The sequence below is a fragment of the Canis lupus genome, chromosome 3 (assembly GCF_003254725.2).
Source record: "Canis lupus dingo isolate Sandy chromosome 3, ASM325472v2, whole genome shotgun sequence".
Lineage (NCBI taxonomy): Eukaryota > Metazoa > Chordata > Mammalia > Carnivora > Canidae > Canis > Canis lupus.
This window is the reverse complement of record NC_064245.1, coordinates 56,503,908-56,523,158: the sequence shown is the minus strand read 5'-3', so window position 1 is coordinate 56,523,158 and position 19,251 is coordinate 56,503,908. Positions and strand designations below refer to the sequence as shown.

The window sequence follows — 19,251 nt, the reverse complement described above, 5'->3', positions numbered from 1 at the left end:
CAGGACTGGGAGGTGGTAACAGGCAAGAGCACAGCACTGGCCATGGGCCAGGGACCCAGAGAAGGCCTCCTGCACAGGGCTGGGCAGGCTTGTCTCAGGATTAGGGCACAGCCGTGGCTGAGCCTGCAGCCCTTCCAGTCCTGCCTTCTGCCTTGGAAGGTGCCCCCTGTCCCCCAGCTCAAAGAGGGCCACTCGGGATGCCACCACTGGTCAGATTTCCTGTTTCCAGGCTGGGGCAGGGGGCAGATCTTCAGTCCAAGAATCAGCAAGGTCTTAAAACAAGAGCTCATCCATTTGCACTTCATGGTGGTGGCATTTACATGGGAGGCTGGGCTCTCCTAGACAGATGGTACAGAACAGCGCCTCTGCAGTTTCCACTCATCCCCAAACACAGCAAGCATCACAGCTCAGGATCACTGACCCATTTTATCACTCTGTGGTCATGGAGCTCTCGGGCGGCCCCAGTTCTTGGCTCTGTGCAGTGTTCTAACAGTCCATGCATTATTTCACCTGCATGGACGCTTAAGCAGCAGAGTACATGGGGACTGCTATTCACGATGCTACATTGTCCTATAAAGACAGGAAGTCAAAGCACAGGGATGTGAAGTCACTGCTCAGGGAACAGAAATTCTGAGAAGCAGGCATGGGATCAGGTGCCTGTTTTCTGACTCCTCGTCCAGTGCCGCTGTTCAACCTGATGTCAGCGGGTGGGCCGTACACACGATGGAGCCTGTGACAAATGTCCTTGGGAGGATGGTCTCCATCTTGCTACACGGGGCTACTCGTGCCACCCTGTCTTGGTGAGACCACTGCCTTCTGGGGTCTCCTGAGCTGGTGCTTGGCATGGTGAAATCTAAATAAATTCAAGAGTCTGATGAAGCTTTCTCAATGAGAAGTTAGCTGGATGATCCCAATAATGGCATGGCTGTGGGATCTGTAGTCACATTACAACCCAGAAAGGAGGGGGCTTTCTAACCCCTTGACACAGAGCCTTCCTGGTTTAAAGCCTGCTCAGGCTTCGGCGCATGGAGGAAATAGCCACCCCGGGACTCGAAGGTGGGGAAGCGAGCTACTTCGCACCCGGGGGAGGTCTTCCACATGGAGGACTGTGGATATTTTCCACAGACAGCAGTAACTGCAACACGAGGACACTCTGCTCAGACACAGGGATGCTCCTCACCAGCAGGCTGTGTGGTCCTGACTGGAGAGAGGGAAGGGACCTCGTGTGGCTGCTGGGGCTCCTTCCAGGTGGCAGGACCGTGCTCCCCAGTTCTGATGAGCCACATGGTGAGCAAGGCCGGTGCAGGGAGGCGCAGTCTCAGAGCAGAGCCCAGAGTGAGGACTCCAGGGAGCACTGGAGGGATGTGGTCTCTCTTCCTTCCTGCTGACAATCAATCCAGAGAGCACCTGCCCCAAGGCGGCAGAGTTGGCTTGGGGCAGATGCAGACTACCTGGTTATGCTGGGGATGTAGGAGTTTAATTTAACTTGGGGGAAAAAGAGAGGAAACCACTGATTCAAATGGAAGTTACAACCAAAGACATATTGAATGTATTTTTTCCTTAATGCTTATCCCATTTGTTAAAACAATATTTTCCAAGTCATTACCTTTTGAAGAGGGGAGAATCTGGTGCAGAAAAATAGATACGAGGTCAGTGGCATAGGTGGGAAAGCCCCGGGTGCTAAAAAGGCAGCAGAGCTTGGTTTTCAGCATCAATGGTGACTCTGACAAAGGAGGGCAGGGATGGCGGGGGAGCAGCGGCAGGTAGTCTCTGGCAGGGACTCGCACAAAGAGGCTCATCTGCTGGCGTCTGCTGGCCCAAGCTGGGGTGTGGACAGCCAGCAAACAGGGCCCTGGAGCAGTACCCCCAAACCAGCCCCGAGTGGGAGGAGGAGCAGGGTGGCAGGGGCCACTCTGGCTGGCTTCTTGGAGATGAGCTGCTCCCAAGCGGGTTCTGAAGGGTGAACACTGGCCCTCGAGCCCTCCAGAACCCGAACAAGAGGAGCTCTGTGGGGAGTCTCTGGAGTTCTCGGCCAGCAGGTGAGGACATCAGTCATAAAGCCTCTTCACTGCTTTCTCCAGGTTGGTGTAGAAACCGGCCATGCTGCGGGGGAAGAAGGAGTCCACCACACTCTGCGGGAGGTAGCCGCTGAGGTCAGTCTGGAAGAACGTGACCAGCTTGGTCTTGTTGGGCTCCCTGGGGAAAGAGGAGCAGAGCTGGGTCAAGCGCCAGGGCTGCCGAGGAGCACCCACCCTGGCAGGAAAAAGCTGGGACCCTGATTCCTTGTCAGGAGCCCCATCCAGCACTGCACCCGCCCCTCACAGTAGGTCAAGGGCCTAGACGCAGAGACCCTTTAAAGCCCTGGCCTCATCCCAACTGCACAGACACAGGGCACTGAGGCCTGGAGAGGGATGGAGCGGGCTGGTGGCTAGAGCTCGAGGAGCACGGAAGCGAGGACCTGGCCCTGCGGCCCTGCACTGCCAGCCTCTGACCTGCAACAGCTCCCACGACCTCCCTGAGCCTGTTTTCTCATCTGCTAAATGGGACCGTGACATTTGCCCAGCCTGCCTTATGGGGCTGGAGGGAGGAGCCCCACACTGAAAATGGAACAAGGCCTCCCACAATTCCTTCTCCTGTGCCTGGCGCTTCGGCACACCGCGTCCCTGCTGTGTACGGAACGGCGCTCCGTTTGTTACTGCAGATTGTAATTAACGGACCCATTGAGCAGGTGTGCAATTAAGCGATGGGTAGGTCTGGGCGTGTTAATTCAATCCAGGAGATTATCCTTACCCCGGCAGAGGCTCACAGAAGCACCCACAAGGGTGGTTAAAGCCTCTCACGTAACCTGGCTTCGGAGGACATAACGGGTGTTCCACGTTGACAGCTGGAAGACAGAGCCGAAGGGTCAGCGAGCTACGACCTCGCCCCCGGGGCACGCAGAGCCCCTCGCCTGGAGCCCGAGTCAATGTGGGGGTCCCAAGCCCCTTCCCCGCACCCCACTGTCCCTTACACTCACACACACTCAGGCTCACAGACAGACATACAAACCCACACCCTCACATAAGCACACACGTACATGGGTACACTCACACGCACGCGCACACATTCACAGCTTCCCTAAGCCTGCGGGCATTTTAGGGAAAAGAACATTGCACAACGGAAGGCTCAGGCGTGGGAGAGAGGCACCCCGTCTAATCCACCACCTTGGCCCCATGTGAAGATCCTGTGTAGTGGCAGGGGCTGCAGCTTTTGGGGGGCAGTGTGATAGGCCCCGTACAGGACACACCCGTATTCCTCACTGGGAGGCAGGGGGCAGCCCCACACCCCTGCACATCTACAGTGTAGACTGGGAGCCCCAGCAGGACCAGGGGCGCCGGCCGTATCTGTGCCTTCACTATACACTTCCTAGCCCGTCTCCCTCTCACCTCGGCCCTCCATGCACACGACCTCTGAACCTGATGACACAAAGTCCGGAGACAAGGCACCCGGCTGTGAGCTGCTGGGACGTCCCACGAAGGCCTGATGGCCACCCAGCTGTCACTCACCATTGGAACTGAGCGTCCCGTCCTCATACTTCTTGACTAGCACCAAGTCCACAAAGTCTCTGGGGGAAATGAGCTTCATGGCAGCCGAGGGGGTGGCGGTTCTGCTCACACACAGCATCTGTCAAAGCACAGAGGGGTCCAGCTGCCAGTCGGAGGTCTCCCTGCTTCCGTCCCCCAGCCAGAGGCTAGGAACCCAGTGGTCTGGCCCTCAGAGCAAGTGCCTCCTTCAGCGTGGAACCTGGACATCCTGGTCCCCCAGGCCTGGCCCTGGAGGGAGCACCCTGTGACCCTCACCCCATTCTCAGAATACCCCACCAGCCCACAGTCCCACTTGGAAGGCAAAGTCGCCCCAAACCCACCCATACCCACCAATCCCCTTCTCTAGCAGGGCCCCTGCCATCTCAGGGAATGGTAGAGAACAGGTCAGGTGTAGGATGGGATAGAGCACTCTGCGGTACGCAGCAGGTAAGAAGTGACCGGGAAGGTCTTTCCCTGTCTTCTCTCTTGGGTTTTAAGACTGGGGAACCTCTGCCCTCAGGGTTTCAGTCTTCAGGGTGGGCATGCCATCCCTCGGGGCACTAGGAATTCCTTTTCAGATGACAGCCTTCCCATGTTCTTCCTAAAAACACCAGCCTGAGAACAGGCTTGCCTTCCTGCAAGCTTTTTTTTTTTCCTGTAAGCTCTTGAGACAAATGTACAGCATACCCTACCCATCTGGAATCTTCTTAACAGGTGCTGCTCCTGGGTGCAAAGTCCCCAGGGCACAAAGGGACACGTGAGGTTGCTGATTCCAATAGTTAAGCAAGACATGGCATGCTGGAGTTAGAATTCCATGTTCTTCCTTCTTTTTTTATAAAGCCTTTTTTTTTTTTTACATTTTATTTATTCATTTCAGAGAGAGAGAGAGAGAGAGAGAGAGCGCAAGCAAAGAGAAGAGGCAGAAGGAAAAGGAAAAGCAGATTCCCCGCTGAGCAGGGACCCCAGGATTATGACTTGAGCTGAAGTCAGACGCTTAACCCACTGAGTCCCCCAGGCGCCCCATTCCCCTCATTCTTTTTAAAGGCCAAAACTTCTTGCAAGATACATCCACGAAGGCAAAAGAAACAAAAGCAAAAATGAACTATTGGGACTTCATCAAGATAAGAAGCTTTTGCACAGCAAAGGATACAGTCAACAAAACTCAAAGACAACCTACAGAATGGGAGAAGATATTTGCAAATGACATATCAGATAAAGGGCTAGTTTCCAGGATCTATAAAGAACTTACTAAACTCAACACCAAAGAAACAAACAATCCAATCATGAAATGGGCAAAAGACATGAACAGAAATCTCACAGAGGAAGACATAGACATGGCCAACATGCATATGAGAAAATGCTCTGCATCACTTGCCATCAGGGAAATACAAATCAAAACTACAATGAGATACCACCTCACACCAGTGAGAATGGGGAAAATTAACAAGGCAGGAAACAACAAATGTTGGAGAGGATGCGGAGAAAAGGGAACCCTCTTACACTGTTGGTGGGAATGTGAACTGGTGCAGCCACTCTGGAAAACTGTGTGGAGGTTCCTCAAACAGTTAAAAATAGACCTGCCCTACGACCCAGCAATTGCACTGTTGGGGATTTACCCCAAAGATACAAATGCAATGAAACGCCGGGACACCTGCACCCCGATGTTTCTAGCAGCAATGGCCACGATAGCCAAACTGTGGAAGGAGCCTCGGTGTCCAACGAAAGATGAATGGATAAAGAAGATGTGGTTTATGTACACAATGGAATATTACTCAGCTATTAGAAATGACAAATACCCACCATTTGCTTCAACGTGGATGGAACTGGAGGGTATTATGCTGAGTGAAGTAAGTCAGTCGGAGAAGGACAAACATTATATGTTCTCATTCATTTGGGGAATATAAATAATAGTGAAAGGGAAAAGAAGGGAAGGGGGAAGAAATGTGTGGGAAATATCAGAAAGGGAGACAGAACGTAAAGACTGCTAACTCTGGGAAACGAACTAGGGGTGGTAGAAGGGGAGGAGGGCGGGGGGTGGGAGTGAATGGGTGACGGGCACTGGGTGTTATTCTGTATGTTAGTAAATTGAACACCAATAAAAAAATAAAAAAAGAAAAAAAGAAACAAATTGACATATAAAAAAAAAAAAAAAAAAAAAAAAGGCCAAAACTTGCGGTTAGAAACAAGGCAGTCTGCCTTTTCTGAATTCTCATCATTTGCAGCAGGAATGGCAGAAATGATCTTTTAAAAAAAAATTTTTTTAGTAACTCATCCTGATTCCTGCTGCAGGAGGCATCTTTCCTGAAGGAGCATTTACAGTATTGCTAAGAATGCCAAAAGTGGCAATGTGGGATAAACCCACGAACTGGCATACAGCTCTGTGTCTCACCTATCCTGCTGTTCACCTGTCATCTATCTTAGAATTCGAGTATTTGAGATTTCTCATAATCAGGCTGATAAACACCGATCTTCGATCTGTGAGAGAGGGCTCCTCCTCTGCATTCCCGCCACTTCCCTGAGTGGCAAAGAAGCACTCGGTGGCTTCTCTGCTTTTCAAGAACCTGAGCTCACCAGCAGCCTGCCTTCCTCTCTTTTTTTTTTCTTTTTAAATTTTTATTTATTTATGATAGTCACACACACAGAGAGAGAGAGGCAGAGACACAGGCAGAGGGAGAAGCAGGCTCCATGCACTGGGAGCCCGACGTGGGATTCGATCCCGGGTCTCCAGGATCGCGCCCTGGGCCAAAGGCAGGCGCTAAACCGCTGCGCCACCCAGGGATCCCTGCCTTCCTCTCTTTTCAGTAACTGTCCACTGAAGGCTCTCTTTCTTTTCTTTAAAGATTTCATTTCTTAGCCATCTCTAACCAACAACGTGGGGCTTGAACCTACAACCCCAAGATCCAGTCATCTGCTCCACTGACCAAGCCAGCCAGGTGCCAGCAGTAAATCCTACCTAGCAGTAAATCCTATCTTTTCATGGGCACAGCAATTAATTTGAGAAAAGACTTCCCATTCCTCTCATTGAGAGATGTAAAATATATTAATATATATATATATATATTAATATATAATAGTGAAGACTGGGGGCTCACTAACAGGAGCCTGGAGATTGGGAGGTACCAGCCAGCACTCTAGACTCTCTCTCCCTCCGTGAAAATGTTTCCTTCCCCATGGGGTCCAACTGAAATGCTCTCATCGTGCAGCACAAAACCCATCACTGTCATCATTCTGGGAGAGCAGGACCCCTCTCAGAGCTAGGTCCCTAGGCTCTGCACTCTCCCTCACGGCTCCCCACTCACTGGATCAAGACAAAAAGTCTAACTAGCTACAGAAATGCAGCCACTGTTACCTTCAAGAAAACTCCATATAGGGTCATTCGGTCCCTACATTTGTGTTATGATATAAAGGGCGCTAGCCCATGGTTTCTCAACTCAAAGCATTTGCATAGAATTTTTTGTATATTGTCTTCACAATAATTTTTTACTCTTTCTGGTAGCCTCTATGTTGTTATTCACTTAATACTGTTAACTAAATGTTCTTGAATAAATTTATTTTAAAAGAAAACTACTTAACTATCTGAAGTGGGGGAAAAAAAAGTATTACTTGGCATAAAGGCAACTGCAAAATAGCCATACAAAGGATTGTTGGATCCTAATTCTGATTCTGAGGTTGAGGCAGGCGGGCCAGTTTTGTCATAAAGGAGATGATTAGCAAGTGTTAAATGGGTGTCACAGGCATATTAGCACCTAACTGAAATTCTCCCCTTCAAGCTATCAAAGGAACTGAAAAAACCCAAATGAGTTGGGGTGCCATCACCATGTGCCGTTTAATATCAGCTTTCTCCTATATCCTTTGTGTTCCAGGGGTATGTGACCCCACCCTTCAGGGAACACCCACATAAACTCTTGACAGTGAACTGAAATGTGAATTTCGGTCCACGCTAAGAACACCCGTTTCCTCCAGATTGACCAGAACAGAACTATGGCCTCAAGTTTCACAACACCATCTGTGTATACACACAAGAGGGCGTCACATTTACAGATGTCAAAATCAAGCAGGTTGGCAACATCTCCCCAAGGTAACCTTGTTATTAGTTTTGGCTAAGACTTTTTTTTTCCTTCTTGACTTCTGTAATCAAAATGAGGTGGGTTCTTAATGCTACAAGTTCCTAATGCTTAATGTTCTTTAGACAGAAGCACCTAGAATTGTGCTCATATGGTAGCTACTAGCTCCATGTGGCTATTTAAATTTACACTGAGAGTAATGAAAAATAAATAAAAGTAACAATTCATTTCTTTAAACTAGTCACCTTTTAAATGCTCTGTGGTCACATGGGGCTAGTGGCTACTGTAGTGGACAGGGTTGTTGCAGAGCATTTCCATCACTTCGGAAAGTTCTATCAGGCAGTGCTAGCTGAGATGACACCCGTTGTACCAATGGAGAAGCTATAATCCAGGGCTGCCACCTGGCCTAGTCCCACAGCTGGCAGAGAATCCAGACTCCAGCTGGAACTCTGGATTCATTATCACGGCCCCATCACGGGGCAATATCTCAAACCTGAGCTGATGAGTCAAATCCAGGCATTGCTTTAGCAACCTCATCTGGGAGCCCACATTCACGCTGCGCTCCTTCATCAGCGCCTGCTATGTTCTTAGAGCTCTGCTTAGGGCTTCCCTACCTATCTCTTCACACTGTTTCCCACCTGTACCCGGACCAGGGCTGGCCTTGAGTGTTGCAAGCAGTGGGCAGCCTGTGTTTGCTGGGTACCAGGGGCGTACAGGGTCCTCCCCTTGTCAAAAGGTGTCACTGACCCCCTCCAGAGGGACAACGTCAGGTTACTGCCAGGGTAGCAGTGCTTGAAAAGACTTACATCAGTGATGCTTTCGATAATTTCAAAGCTGCTCACATTCTCATCCCACTTGTCTCGCAGGGTCCCAGCAAGCGGCTTTATGCAGCCCCACACTTTCTCTGGTGTCGAGTTCACAATGCCTTCTCCCCGGTACCTGGAGCACAAAAGGAATGTGATCCCAGGTATCTACCAAAGCTTTATATCCTGGGATTATTCAGAAGGACTAGATGTCACATCTGTCACTGCTCTTTAGGACAGCCTTGCAGATCAGGGGCTGAGAGCTACCAGCCCACCTCCCCTCAGACCTGCAGAAATGGATCATAAGCTTTCACAAGATACAGTTTGCTGGAAATGATTTAGGTAAAAACAGAAGCTTTTCTGGAAGATAACTGGCAAGAGAGTTCCAGGGTGCTAGGGCAGAGTGGAATTATTTTAGGAAGCAAACCCGCAGAGACATCACGAAGGGTGTGGCACCTCTGACAGTCTTTGACAAGGCATGCACTTACAGGTTCCCTGGAAACTCCATAGATGGCCTCCAGGAAACTGAAACTCCATTCTGTCAAAAGGCACAGAATCGTACAATTTAGAGCTAGAAAGGCTCTGGGAGATCACCTGACCCAATCCCCTGTTCTATAGAAGCCTGGAGCCTCAGGAGATGTGATGCTCCAAGGTGATCCGGCTCATGTGTCGCAGAGCAGGGACTGGTCCTGGGCAAAGCTGTCCTACAGTAGAACTCGATCGAGCAAGGGATCTTAACTGGCTGATTCGAAGAGCTCTGAGTGGTTTTCCTCCTAGAAGCCATCATGCAATTTGTCTCCTCAAGCAATTTTGGTCAATTCCTTAAAAATCAGAAGTCCCGCTGAAGCAGAAACTATTCCCATACCGCCCTCCTGGGAATGCAGACCGGTTCCTGCTGTGATGAGCGCAGGCTCTGGAGCCTAACCACCATTTACTAGCCAGGTGACCTTGGGCAAGTCACTCAGTGAAGGGGACAGATAGGAATCTCCCCAAGTCATTGGTGCACAACAGGCCCAGTATTTTTTAAGGAAACAACCTTCAATGGGATCCCACCCGCAATCCAGCTCCAGGATGCTGGAGCCAAAAAGGAGCAGGAAGAGGAGGAGCCTGGGGTCTTGGGAGACCCCAGCCCCCCGGGGAGCACGCGACCCCTTCCTGCCCAGCTCTTCACTCACGCCTTCCCGGCAAATCTTCCATCCTGACTCGTCCCGCCGGTACCGGAGCACCTTCTCCGCCACCGCCTCGCTCATCTGCGCGGCCACCGCCGGGTCCATCGCGCCGAGGGTTGCGCGCGGCAGTGGGGGTCGCGGCGGGGTCGCGGCGGCGGCGGCGGGCTCCGGGTCTGGGAAGCCGCAGGGTCCCGGCCCGGGGGCGGAGCCTTACCCTCGGCCCCGCCCCGCGCCCCCGATTGGCCCAGGCCGGTGGGCTGTCCCCGCCCAGCGCCTTGGATTGGCCCAGGCCGGCGGACGGGCCCCGCCCCGCCCCGAGATTGGCAGGGTCGGAGCCGGCCGAGCCAGGCTGGGCGGTCCGGGTGGCGCGCTGCAGACCTGCGGGGCCGCCCCCCGCCTGGGAGGGGCCCTGCGCGGCCGGGGCGGCCCCGGAGCGTGGACTTCCGCTCGCAGCGCCCGGGGATCCGCAGAAATGAGCTGCAGGGGCGGCTGCCGCGGGCCCCAGGAGGTGCGCGGGACCACGGGCGACGGTGAGGCCTGCGCGGCGGGCGGCGGCGGACCGGAGGCGAGAGGGCTCCTCCGGCAGTGACCCCCCGGTGGACTCGGGGAGTCTGTGCCCCTGACGCAGGGGCTGCAGAAGTGGGGAGCTGGGGAGCTGGGGAGCCCCCCTCCCCTGGGGCTGAACCCCTGGGGGCCCGGCCGAGTGAGCGCCTGGTGCCTTCAGTGCTGGCACTTTGTTTTCCTTTACATTCTAGGTAGTGAACATACGGTGCGATGTTGGTTTCAGGAGTAGAATTCAGTGGTTCATCACTGACAACACCCCATGCTCATCACTACAGGTGCCTCCTTCATGCCCACCCTCCCCACCTCCGTACATCAGCCCTCACCTTGTTCTCTGGTGTTTGGTTCTCTGGGCCGGAGTACCTAAGGGGCTTCGTCCCGCACGCTGCGATGCGCGGGCAGCTGGGGGAGGTCTCTGCGTGCAGGTGGCTCCCGTCTTGGGGCGCCAGTGGGGTCACCTCCCCCGCGTGTGAATGGCAAGCAAGCTCAGTTTCCTCTTCTATAACCAACTAAATATCCGAAAACGTCAGCACGGAGGTCATTTGTGCTTCTGTTGGTCTGCTGATCGTTTCATTTAAAGGTTTGAAAAACCAGTTCTAAATAAAAGGACGACTTGAAACTCTTTTCTGAAGATGCAATGGGCTGCCAGCTTTTAAAGAAGCCCCCGGATGAGGAATGAGGGAGTCCCAGGGTTTGGACCAGTTTCACCCAGTAGTGGCTGTGTGGCTTGGGTCAAGTCTCTTAACGTCTTGGAGCCTCAGCCTGCTCCAAGGGGAAATGGGACACTAATAGGTGTCTCTGTGTGCCATGGTGATGGGCAAGTGAAGTGACGCGTGTAGGTATTCCTAGGAGCCATAAAAGAAAAAACTAATAAGGTAACCACACTTTTTTAAAAAAAATTAAGGACATCAAAAATACTATACAAAGTTAGGTAATAGAGGCACCTGGCTAGCTCCGTGGTTGAGCATCTGCCTTTGGTTCAGGTTGTGATCCCTGGGTCCTGGGATGAAGTCCCACATTGGCTTCCCACAGGGAGCCTGCTTCTCCTCTGCCTGTGTCTCTGCCTCTCTCTGTCTCTCATGAATAAATAAATAAAATCTTTTTTTAAAGATTTTAAAATCTTTTTTAAAGATCTTTTAAAATCTTTTTTTTTTTTAAAAGTTAAGTAATAGTCTGAAGGAAAAATTGGAGTATATTTTGGCTGAAAGTAAATTTTTTTCATGTACAAAGTGCTCTTATAAATTATTAGGAAATTTTCAGACAACCCAGAAGACAAAACAAATACATCAGAAGTGAACGGATACTCTGCAGAGAAATAAATTAACAGGGGGAATAAAGATATGAAAAGATACAGAACTTTCATAGCTAGGGAATTCCTGAATAAAACAAGAGGACACATGCATACCCATCCAATGGGTCGATAGGAAGAGGTTTTTAATTCCCTGTGTTGGCAAGTGGATGGAGAAACAATTTTTTTTATACACGGAGGGCGGAGTGTAAGTTCATGTAACCTGGGAAGAAAACAAGCTATCTTAAAATTTTAGTTTATTTGTGTTCTGACCTATCACCTCCTACACAAAGACGGGTAAGATTGATCTTGCAACGGGAAACAGTCTTTGTCAATAGAGTAAAGAAAGTGACAGGACTTTCATTTGGTAGAAAATTATGTAGCCATTGAAACAGTGTGACACTGTTGATGAAGGAACATGGGGCTGGAACAGGAAATGCTCCCTAGAGCTCAGGCAGCAATCTAGAAATAGAGTTGATATGAATAGACTATTCTAGCCAAGAGCAATTTATTCTCTACAAAGGAAATAAATGGTATTTAAAACTTAACTTTAAACATAGCTTAATATTAAGTTCTTATCCCTCCATCAAATGTCTTTTATATATATATAATCACATTTATATATATAAAAGTATATTGATATATAAAAGTATATATAAAAATATATTAATATATATATAAAGGTGTGTATATATGTGTACACACACACACACACACACACAAGGACTTTATAAAGTCCAAATGTGTAAATTGCAGGACAAGAGTACTGTAGGTAAGAGAGTCGGTGCTCAGCTCAGATTGCCTGGGTTCAGATCCCAGCATCACCACTTACTAGCTGTGACTGTGGTTAAGTCACTGTTCCTTGCAGATTTTAGTATCCTTCTTTGGAAAATGAATAATAGTACTACTACCTCATAAAGTTAACAAGTGGGTCACAGGTTGTAATAGACGAATAACAATTAGACTGGTGCTTAGCATACAATAATTTTTATGTATAATATGTCATATATGTATATATCCTGAGTGAGAGAGAAATAACTAGAGATGTTTGTATATGTTTATACATCTACTTGATTAGCAGATTGACTTCTAGAAAGGTAGAGAATAAATTGGGAGCAGTAGGGAATAATGCCAAAGGACATTGCTTTTTAAATTTTATGTCATCATATACTGTTTAATTATTTTAATTACCAACATGTAAGACTTAAAAAAAAAACATTTTATTTATTCATGAGAGACACAGAGAGAGAGGCAGAGACAGAGGCAGAGGGAGAAGCAGGCTTGCTGTGAGGAGCCTGATATGGAACTTGATCCCAGGACCCTGGGATCATGATCTGAGCCAAAGGCAGCCGCTCAACCACTGAGCCACCCAGGCACCCACATGTAAGACTTTTTAAATTAAAAAAGCCTTATTGAAAAATTCAGCGTAGACTATTTCTGTAGAGCTGCAACTCGAGACCCGGTCAGGCTGGGGCCTATCAGAATTTGGGGGGGTGGGTGATAAAACACTCTGAAAACAAGCTGAAGGGAAAGTAAGTCTTGTTATACAAAGTGACTTCCTTTTGACATCAGACGCTTAAAGAGATTTCTATTTTTATCAAATGGAGTATTGGTTTTGAATTTTTTTTTTTTTAGTACTGTAACAGCTTTTAATGTTTACTCTTAGAAGATGGGAAGTACTGGGTAGATGAAATATTTGGAGGGGCAAACTGTTGAACCCCAAGGCCTGTGACAAGCTGGCAGCAGAGGACTGGTGAGGTCAGGGCGATCTCAGGCAAACCCCTTGTCTGTGGAGGCCTGGCAGGCACAATGAGCAGCGGGCTGGGCAGGGCACGGGAGGTCCGCCCAATGACCAGCTGCTCAGTGGGACCTGGGGCTGTAATTCAGAGCTGAGGTTGGGGGGTGGTCTGTAGTCTCCCCTGCTCAGAGACCCTTCCACAAGGTCCTCAGGCCTCTGAGTAACCCAGCTATCACAGCAGACCTCACTGACGTCCTAGCTGAATTTTAAATAGGTGTGTACAGTGTGGGGGGGCCTGGCGGTGTCCACCCCAAACCAGCTCCAGAGCACGGAGGGGGGTGCCACATATGCAAGCACTCCAACCCTAGAAGCTCCTGAATGGAGTATTTGCTTTCCACTTAGACTGTGGTGTTTATTATGTTATATTTATTATGTGAGCTCAGGCAGGTGCTGTCTACACAAGTGAATCTCCTGAAAATATGTGTATGTTTGTTTATTCTTAGCAACAGCTGTTACTGAGGTGTACTTGCCAGCCCGCGTCCTGAGCACTTCACCTGTGCTGTATGTTCCAACCCTCACAAGGGCCCAGCCCTAGGAGGTGCAGACCACAATCCTATTTTACAGGTTAGGAAACTGAATTAAAAAAAATTAAAAAAAAAAAAAAAAAAAGGAAACTGAATTACACAGCTAGTAAGGAGCAGAGCCGTGGCCCTCACCCACTTCCTTTTCTGAAGTGCATGGGCTTACTGACACTTGACCACATCCTCCTTCCCCTAAGGATATACAGTATTGACCAGGAAATGGGCAAAGAGTAAAATCAGAACTTCAACAATCTACAAAACCTACAAAGAGGGAACACACACACATACACACACACAAGCATGTATACAGAGTGGCTGCAAAGCATAAATAACCCTCAGACTACAGAAATGAGTCTTTTAAAGATGCACAAAAGACTTTTCTCCAAATGTTCTAGCCTTCGTGACTTTGGAGGCATAAGCAGTGGCCAAGGGAGTGCGTCATTAGGTTACTGAGATATTTACCAGACCGTTCCTATCAAGAGGAGATCACGTTCCCTAGTTAATGGAGGCGGTTGTTAGGATTTCTGACAGCCGAAAGGAATTTGTTCCATAGGGCTTTTAGAAGAGATTTTTAATCATAGTGTAGGTCATGTCCTCACTGGTGGTGAGATTGAAAGACAGATGTCAATCACCACACCCACCACCCACAGAGATCATGGCTGGGAGCCAAAGGAATGTAGGGGAGCGTCAGTTAGGAGAAGGTGTTGGATGGTGCAGGTGCGAAGCTTCTGGATGTTGGATGGTGCAGGGCTGCAGCTGACGAAGGCCTGGAGCTGGTGGCCTCTGCCAAAAGAAAACCCAGCAAAGGCGGGTCGGCCATCAGTTCACAGAAGAGAAAATGCAGATGGCCAATCAACACAGGAGGATGCTAACAACCAGGGAAATGCAAATTAATTAAAATAACTTGGGCTTTTTTTTTTTTTTTCAGCAGGTTGGCAACATTTTACATAGGGTGGCAATATCAGGGTTGGGTAGGGCTGGAAGCAAAATGACCCTTGTGGTCTGCAGGGGGAATTTGCATGGGGGTCTGGACGCCTGGAGACTCAGAGGAGGAGCCAGCCGGTGCCTCTGAACGCACTCCTGTCCTGTGCGCCAGGATCTCCCCTCCTGCAGCACCAGCATCCACTCCCAGGTCGGCACCAGCACGTGCGCAGTTGAAGCCTTATCAAAGATGTTGAGTGCAACATTCTTAGCTGAGGTGGGGATGATTTCAATGTTCACACATAGGAGATGGATAGATACGGAGTTTATTCATATGGTGAAATAGTATGTAGGGAGCTTGATCGATACATTTTATCACAGACGTCAAACATAAAGATGTAGGATGATACATGCTTTTTGATAGTATTTTCTGGAGTAAAACATGCTTGCACATTGTTCATGGATGTTTAGATGTACATATTTACATACATAGCATATATAACTATAAACGATTAATTTTTTTAAGATTTTATTTATTTATTCATGAGAGACACACACAGAGAGAGAGAGAGAGAGAGAGAGAGAGGCAGAGACACAGGCAGAGGGAGACGGAGGCTCCCTGCAAGGAGACCGACGTGGGACTCGATCCCGGATCCCGGAATCATGTCCTGAGCCGAAGGCAGACACTCAACCGCTGAGCCACCCAGGCATCCCAACTATAAACAATTTAATACACCAAATTCTTGGCAGTATGAGGAGCGTGATCTATGTGTGAGGATTATTGCACTTTGATGATATCTGTAATATTTTCTTAATAATAGCAAAGTGACCAGGTGGAAATAAGATAACATTGCAGCAGTGGCTGACACAGTATGAATAGGGGTGCTCCTCACACCAGGCTTTGTACTATTCTGTATCTTTCAAATTTCTCTAGGTGAAAGACAGAGCCCGATACTGAGTGAGGTGTGCAGGTGAGCTATGCTCTGGGAAAAGTGCTACACACACCTGCTGCCGTGGGTGTGTGTTGGCAACATTCGTGTGTCCTTGGGAATGATGCAGAGCCTGCCTGGCCTGCTGGTGGAGTGTCTTGCGGACACACGGTCCTCCTGCAGGGCTGGGCCTTTCCAAAGTATGTCTCGGTGTCCAAGTTGCTCTGAGCCTCAGCCCTAGACTAAACACCTGGAAGAGAGGACCCTTATCCTGCTACTGTGGGTGCCCCTATGACAAACACATGTTCCCATGATGTTGCAGAATGTTTCTTCCCGAACGGACTGTGACCCCTGGGATCTATCATGGCTTTGACCTACATTGAAAATATGTCATATTTCATGAAAATATGAACACACATGCAGCACCTTGTCATGCATTTGGGGAGGAGTGTTCATCTGAGTCTGTTTTTAAAGCAACATTATTTGTACTGAACTCTCCTTTCTGGTTAGAATCGGCAGGAGATCTTGGATGGTAATCCCTTCACCCCGTCATTTGCAATTGTTCATTAGTGTAATTCATTCATTTTGTTCACCCACCCATTGGCATTCAACAAGTATCTGTGTTAGGCAGCATTCTGACACGGCCCCCAGCATTCCTGTTCCCTGACGTCCGTTCCCATGTAATCTCCTGCTGAGCGTGCTGGATGAGATTTCACTCCTTTGACTAGGCTCTGTTATATGGTCAAGATGAACTGGTTTTGTAGATGTAATTAAGGTGTCTGACCAGTTAACCTTGAAGTAATGAAAAGGGAGATTATTCTGGGTGGGCCTGACCTGATCAGGTAGGGTCTTTTCTAAGTGCCAGGGACATTCCTGGAAAAGGAGATTCAGAGCCGAAGGGGCTTCTCTTGCTGATCTTGAAGGTGCAAACAGCCGTGCTGGGGAGAGGGCTACGGAGCAGGGAAGCAGAGGGCCTCCCACAGCCTCAGGCAAATGATTCTCCCAATAAGCACAGGAGGCTGCTCAGAGGGGACCCCTCATCTCCAATGAGTTGCCTGGTGACAGTTTGCCTGAGACGCTGAGCAGAGCACCCAGCTAGGCTGTGTCTGCCCTCCACCCACAGAAACTGAGATGATAAATGCGTGTTGCTCTAAACGACAAAGTGTGTCACACAGCCATAGAGACCGAGTACAATACTGATTATGTGTTGGTTCCTGAGGATGCAGACATAAACAAACAATGCCTTGTTCTACAGGCACTCAGGCTGATGGAGGAGACAAAAATTGAAAGGCACAATTTAGAGTGGAAAGAAGGGTCTCAGAGACAGGAATAGGGGACACCCTTCGGTTGACCACAGCAGACTGACCCACGCTGCTGCAGAAGCCTGCCCGGTGCCAACAGAAGGCATACCAGCCTTTAAAGGTGAAGATGGCACCAAGTGTGGAGGGACACCTTGTTCTTTCCCCCAGGCTCGTCAGCCGGGTGGCATAAGCCTGGCATTTTCTGTGGCTGTGAATTGCTCTTCCCCCCACCGCCTGGAGGAAGCCTGTCACCAGCAGGGGAAAATGAAGCCAACCAACAAGGAATGCTAACAGGTAAAAAGACAGAGGATCCTGAGGACGCCTGACACTCAGGTCCAGCCAAGCCTGAAACCGGATTGATTCCCATCCTTAAAGGAATCAATAAACCTTAAAGATTCTGCTGCCTCCCATCCCAGGGTCCCTGAATCATTAACACAGAGGTGCAAGCAGCCTGGTAGATAGTAAAATAGGCTCTCAAATTTTAGTTCCTCCTGTCATTCCTAAGCTGATCATTCATGTGAGCCAGAGAAGCACAGTGAAATCTCGAAGGGCAGACACATCCCTCCTGGATGCTTATCAGGGAGGACTGAGTTCTGTGTGCTAAAACAGACATCCCATCACGGCGGTACACGCAGCGCACACACAGGATGGAGGTCGGGCAGAGACATCTCAGAAGAGGTGCGGCCATCGGGATGAGCTGTCTGGCTTGCCTCGGATGTGTGTCCCCCGAAATGGAGGGAAAGGATGGAGGTTTTGAAATGACAGCCTAATGTTCCAGAGGCACTGGGTGCTGCCCACTGGCATGCGGCTGCTGGAGAAGAGGGAGGTAAGGCTGTGTCTCAGGACTCTGTGTTCGTGTCTCCTTCCAGAAGGGTGGGGACCGTACGCTGTCAGACCACACCGGCATCCAGCAGGGCCGCGATTCTCTGACGGGGATGCCAGGAGAAACCCCTAGACGTTGGAACAAGTCAGGTCGTTCAGATCAGCAATCAGCTCCTGCCTGGACATGGCCTTCCTCCTGCCCAGCTCGCACAAAGACTTTGGGAATTTGCCCTGGCTGTGGGTGGCCCGCAGGTACTGGTCCTTGCTGCCGCTCTGCTGGTCGCTGCTGGACGCTGCCGACGTGGAATCAGATTCTGCGAGGGATGGCTTAACCTTGGGCTGGCCTCGGAGCTTTGGGGGGCGCTGTGCATACTGGAAATTCCGGGAACGTGGCTTTTTCTGCACATACGTCAGCCTGTCAAGTGGAGCCTCAGAGCCATAGTTCCAGGACGTGTAGTACATCCTTCCCTGGTGCTCGGGGCCCAGGCTCTGACTCTCTGACTTTTTGCCAACATAAAAGGCCCCTTGGAGACCTGTCAGGGGCTGTGGGTGGAAAGACCATTCGACTACCTCTCTCTCCGGGGCATCTTCCTCTTCTTCACTCAGCTGTGGAGAGCGATCCTGCGGGGGGGCCCGGGACACACCGCGTCGCGTGTTCCTGGGGTACCTCTCAACGATGTCCCCTAAGGCATCCATCCTGAAATGTCTTTCTGGCCAGAGAGTTGGGTGGATATTTTTGCGAGAGTCTCGTTCATTAATGATGTAGTATCTGGGGGCATGGGACCTAGGACCGTGTGGCACTGAGGTGGAGAGCCCTGGACCACAAAGAGCAGCGTTGATCTGCTGAAAGTCTTTTCGGAAAAGAGGCTCAGCGTGGATGTCTTTGGTGTGCTTTGCCAGCGGCGTGGGCGAGCAGGATGTGTCCTGGTGCTGGTCCCCTGTGCTGGCGCACCAACCACGGAGATGCCTGCAAGACAGAGGTGGTGAAGCCCCTGGGCTGTGGGCGCCGGCCGAGCCCCATGCCTTCTGAGCACCGAGAGCAAGGGCAATGCGCTCTCTGCCGGTGCCCTGACGCACGATCCAAAGTGTTCCTGCACATTCTGTGGATGGATGCGCAGGTGCATTGGGGGAATGGGGCTAAATGGATGTCTTTACTCCTGGAATTCTTAGAGCCCTTAATGTAATGATGCGCACAGTGATGCTCCCTGGAGGGGGTAGGGCCAAGAGTGCTTTGCTGAATTATTTCACGAGGAAGCCCCCTCTTGTCCAGGAGCACACGGCGGGAATAACATTTGTAGAGCACGTGTTAGGAGCACTGTCCAGGCAGCTGTCCAGCTGCTCTGACCAACCTGCCTGGGGCCCACCCAGTGCAATGGAATCCCTCCCTCCTCCTTGTCAAGACCCTACAGATACATGAAGACAACTCCCCTGTAGCAGGACTTCAAGTCCTTTGCTAACCTCATCACTGGAAGAAAAAAGCACAAACCCCAACCCCTGTGTTTGATCTGTGT

General features: G+C 50.0%; 2 protein-coding genes and 1 long non-coding RNA gene across 3 annotated transcripts in view; 1 reads left to right on the top strand and 2 right to left on the bottom strand.

The window, feature by feature from the left end:
- Window positions 1–1,522: 1,522 nt before the first annotated feature.
- STARD5 (StAR related lipid transfer domain containing 5) lies at window positions 1,523–9,820 on the bottom strand. Its single transcript, XM_025436870.3, has 6 exons — window positions 9,606–9,820; window positions 8,919–8,968; window positions 8,434–8,566; window positions 3,546–3,663; window positions 2,791–2,884; window positions 1,523–2,196 (listed from the first exon to the last, which is right to left on the bottom strand). The coding sequence occupies exons 1-6, from the start codon at window positions 9,702–9,704 to the stop codon at window positions 2,049–2,051; spliced, it is 642 nt and encodes a 213-aa protein (XP_025292655.1). The 5' UTR covers window positions 9,705–9,820; the 3' UTR covers window positions 1,523–2,048.
- A 124-nt stretch (window positions 9,821–9,944) lies between these two features.
- LOC118354295 (uncharacterized) lies at window positions 9,945–10,784 on the top strand. The gene is made up of 2 exons (XR_004814548.2): window positions 9,945–10,129; window positions 10,355–10,784. It is a non-coding gene; the product is annotated as an uncharacterized LOC118354295 (long non-coding RNA).
- A 4,219-nt stretch (window positions 10,785–15,003) lies between these two features.
- TMC3 (transmembrane channel like 3) overlaps window positions 15,004–19,251 on the bottom strand; it is a 39,769-nt gene continuing 35,521 nt past the window's right edge. Inside the window, exon 22 of the mRNA XM_025437693.3 lies at window positions 15,004–18,707. Within this exon, the coding sequence (XP_025293478.3) occupies window positions 17,870–18,707 (838 nt within the window). The 3' untranslated portion in view covers window positions 15,004–17,869. The remainder of the gene's footprint in view (window positions 18,708–19,251) is intronic.

Bases quoted from the DNA above. Each gene is read 5' to 3' on its own strand.
- STARD5 (XM_025436870.3), bottom strand. From the start codon at position 9,704: ATGGACCCGGCGGTGGCCGCGCAGATGAGCGAGGCGGTGGCGGAGAAG. The intron at 8,969-9,605 runs GTGAGTGAAGAG...GCCTTTTGACAG, and splicing joins GGAAGATTTGCCGGGAAGGC to AATGGAGTTTCAGTTTCCTG. The intron at 3,664-8,433 runs GTAAGTCTTTTC...GTGCTTTGACAG, and splicing joins TTATCGAAAGCATCACTGAT to ATGCTGTGTGTGAGCAGAAC.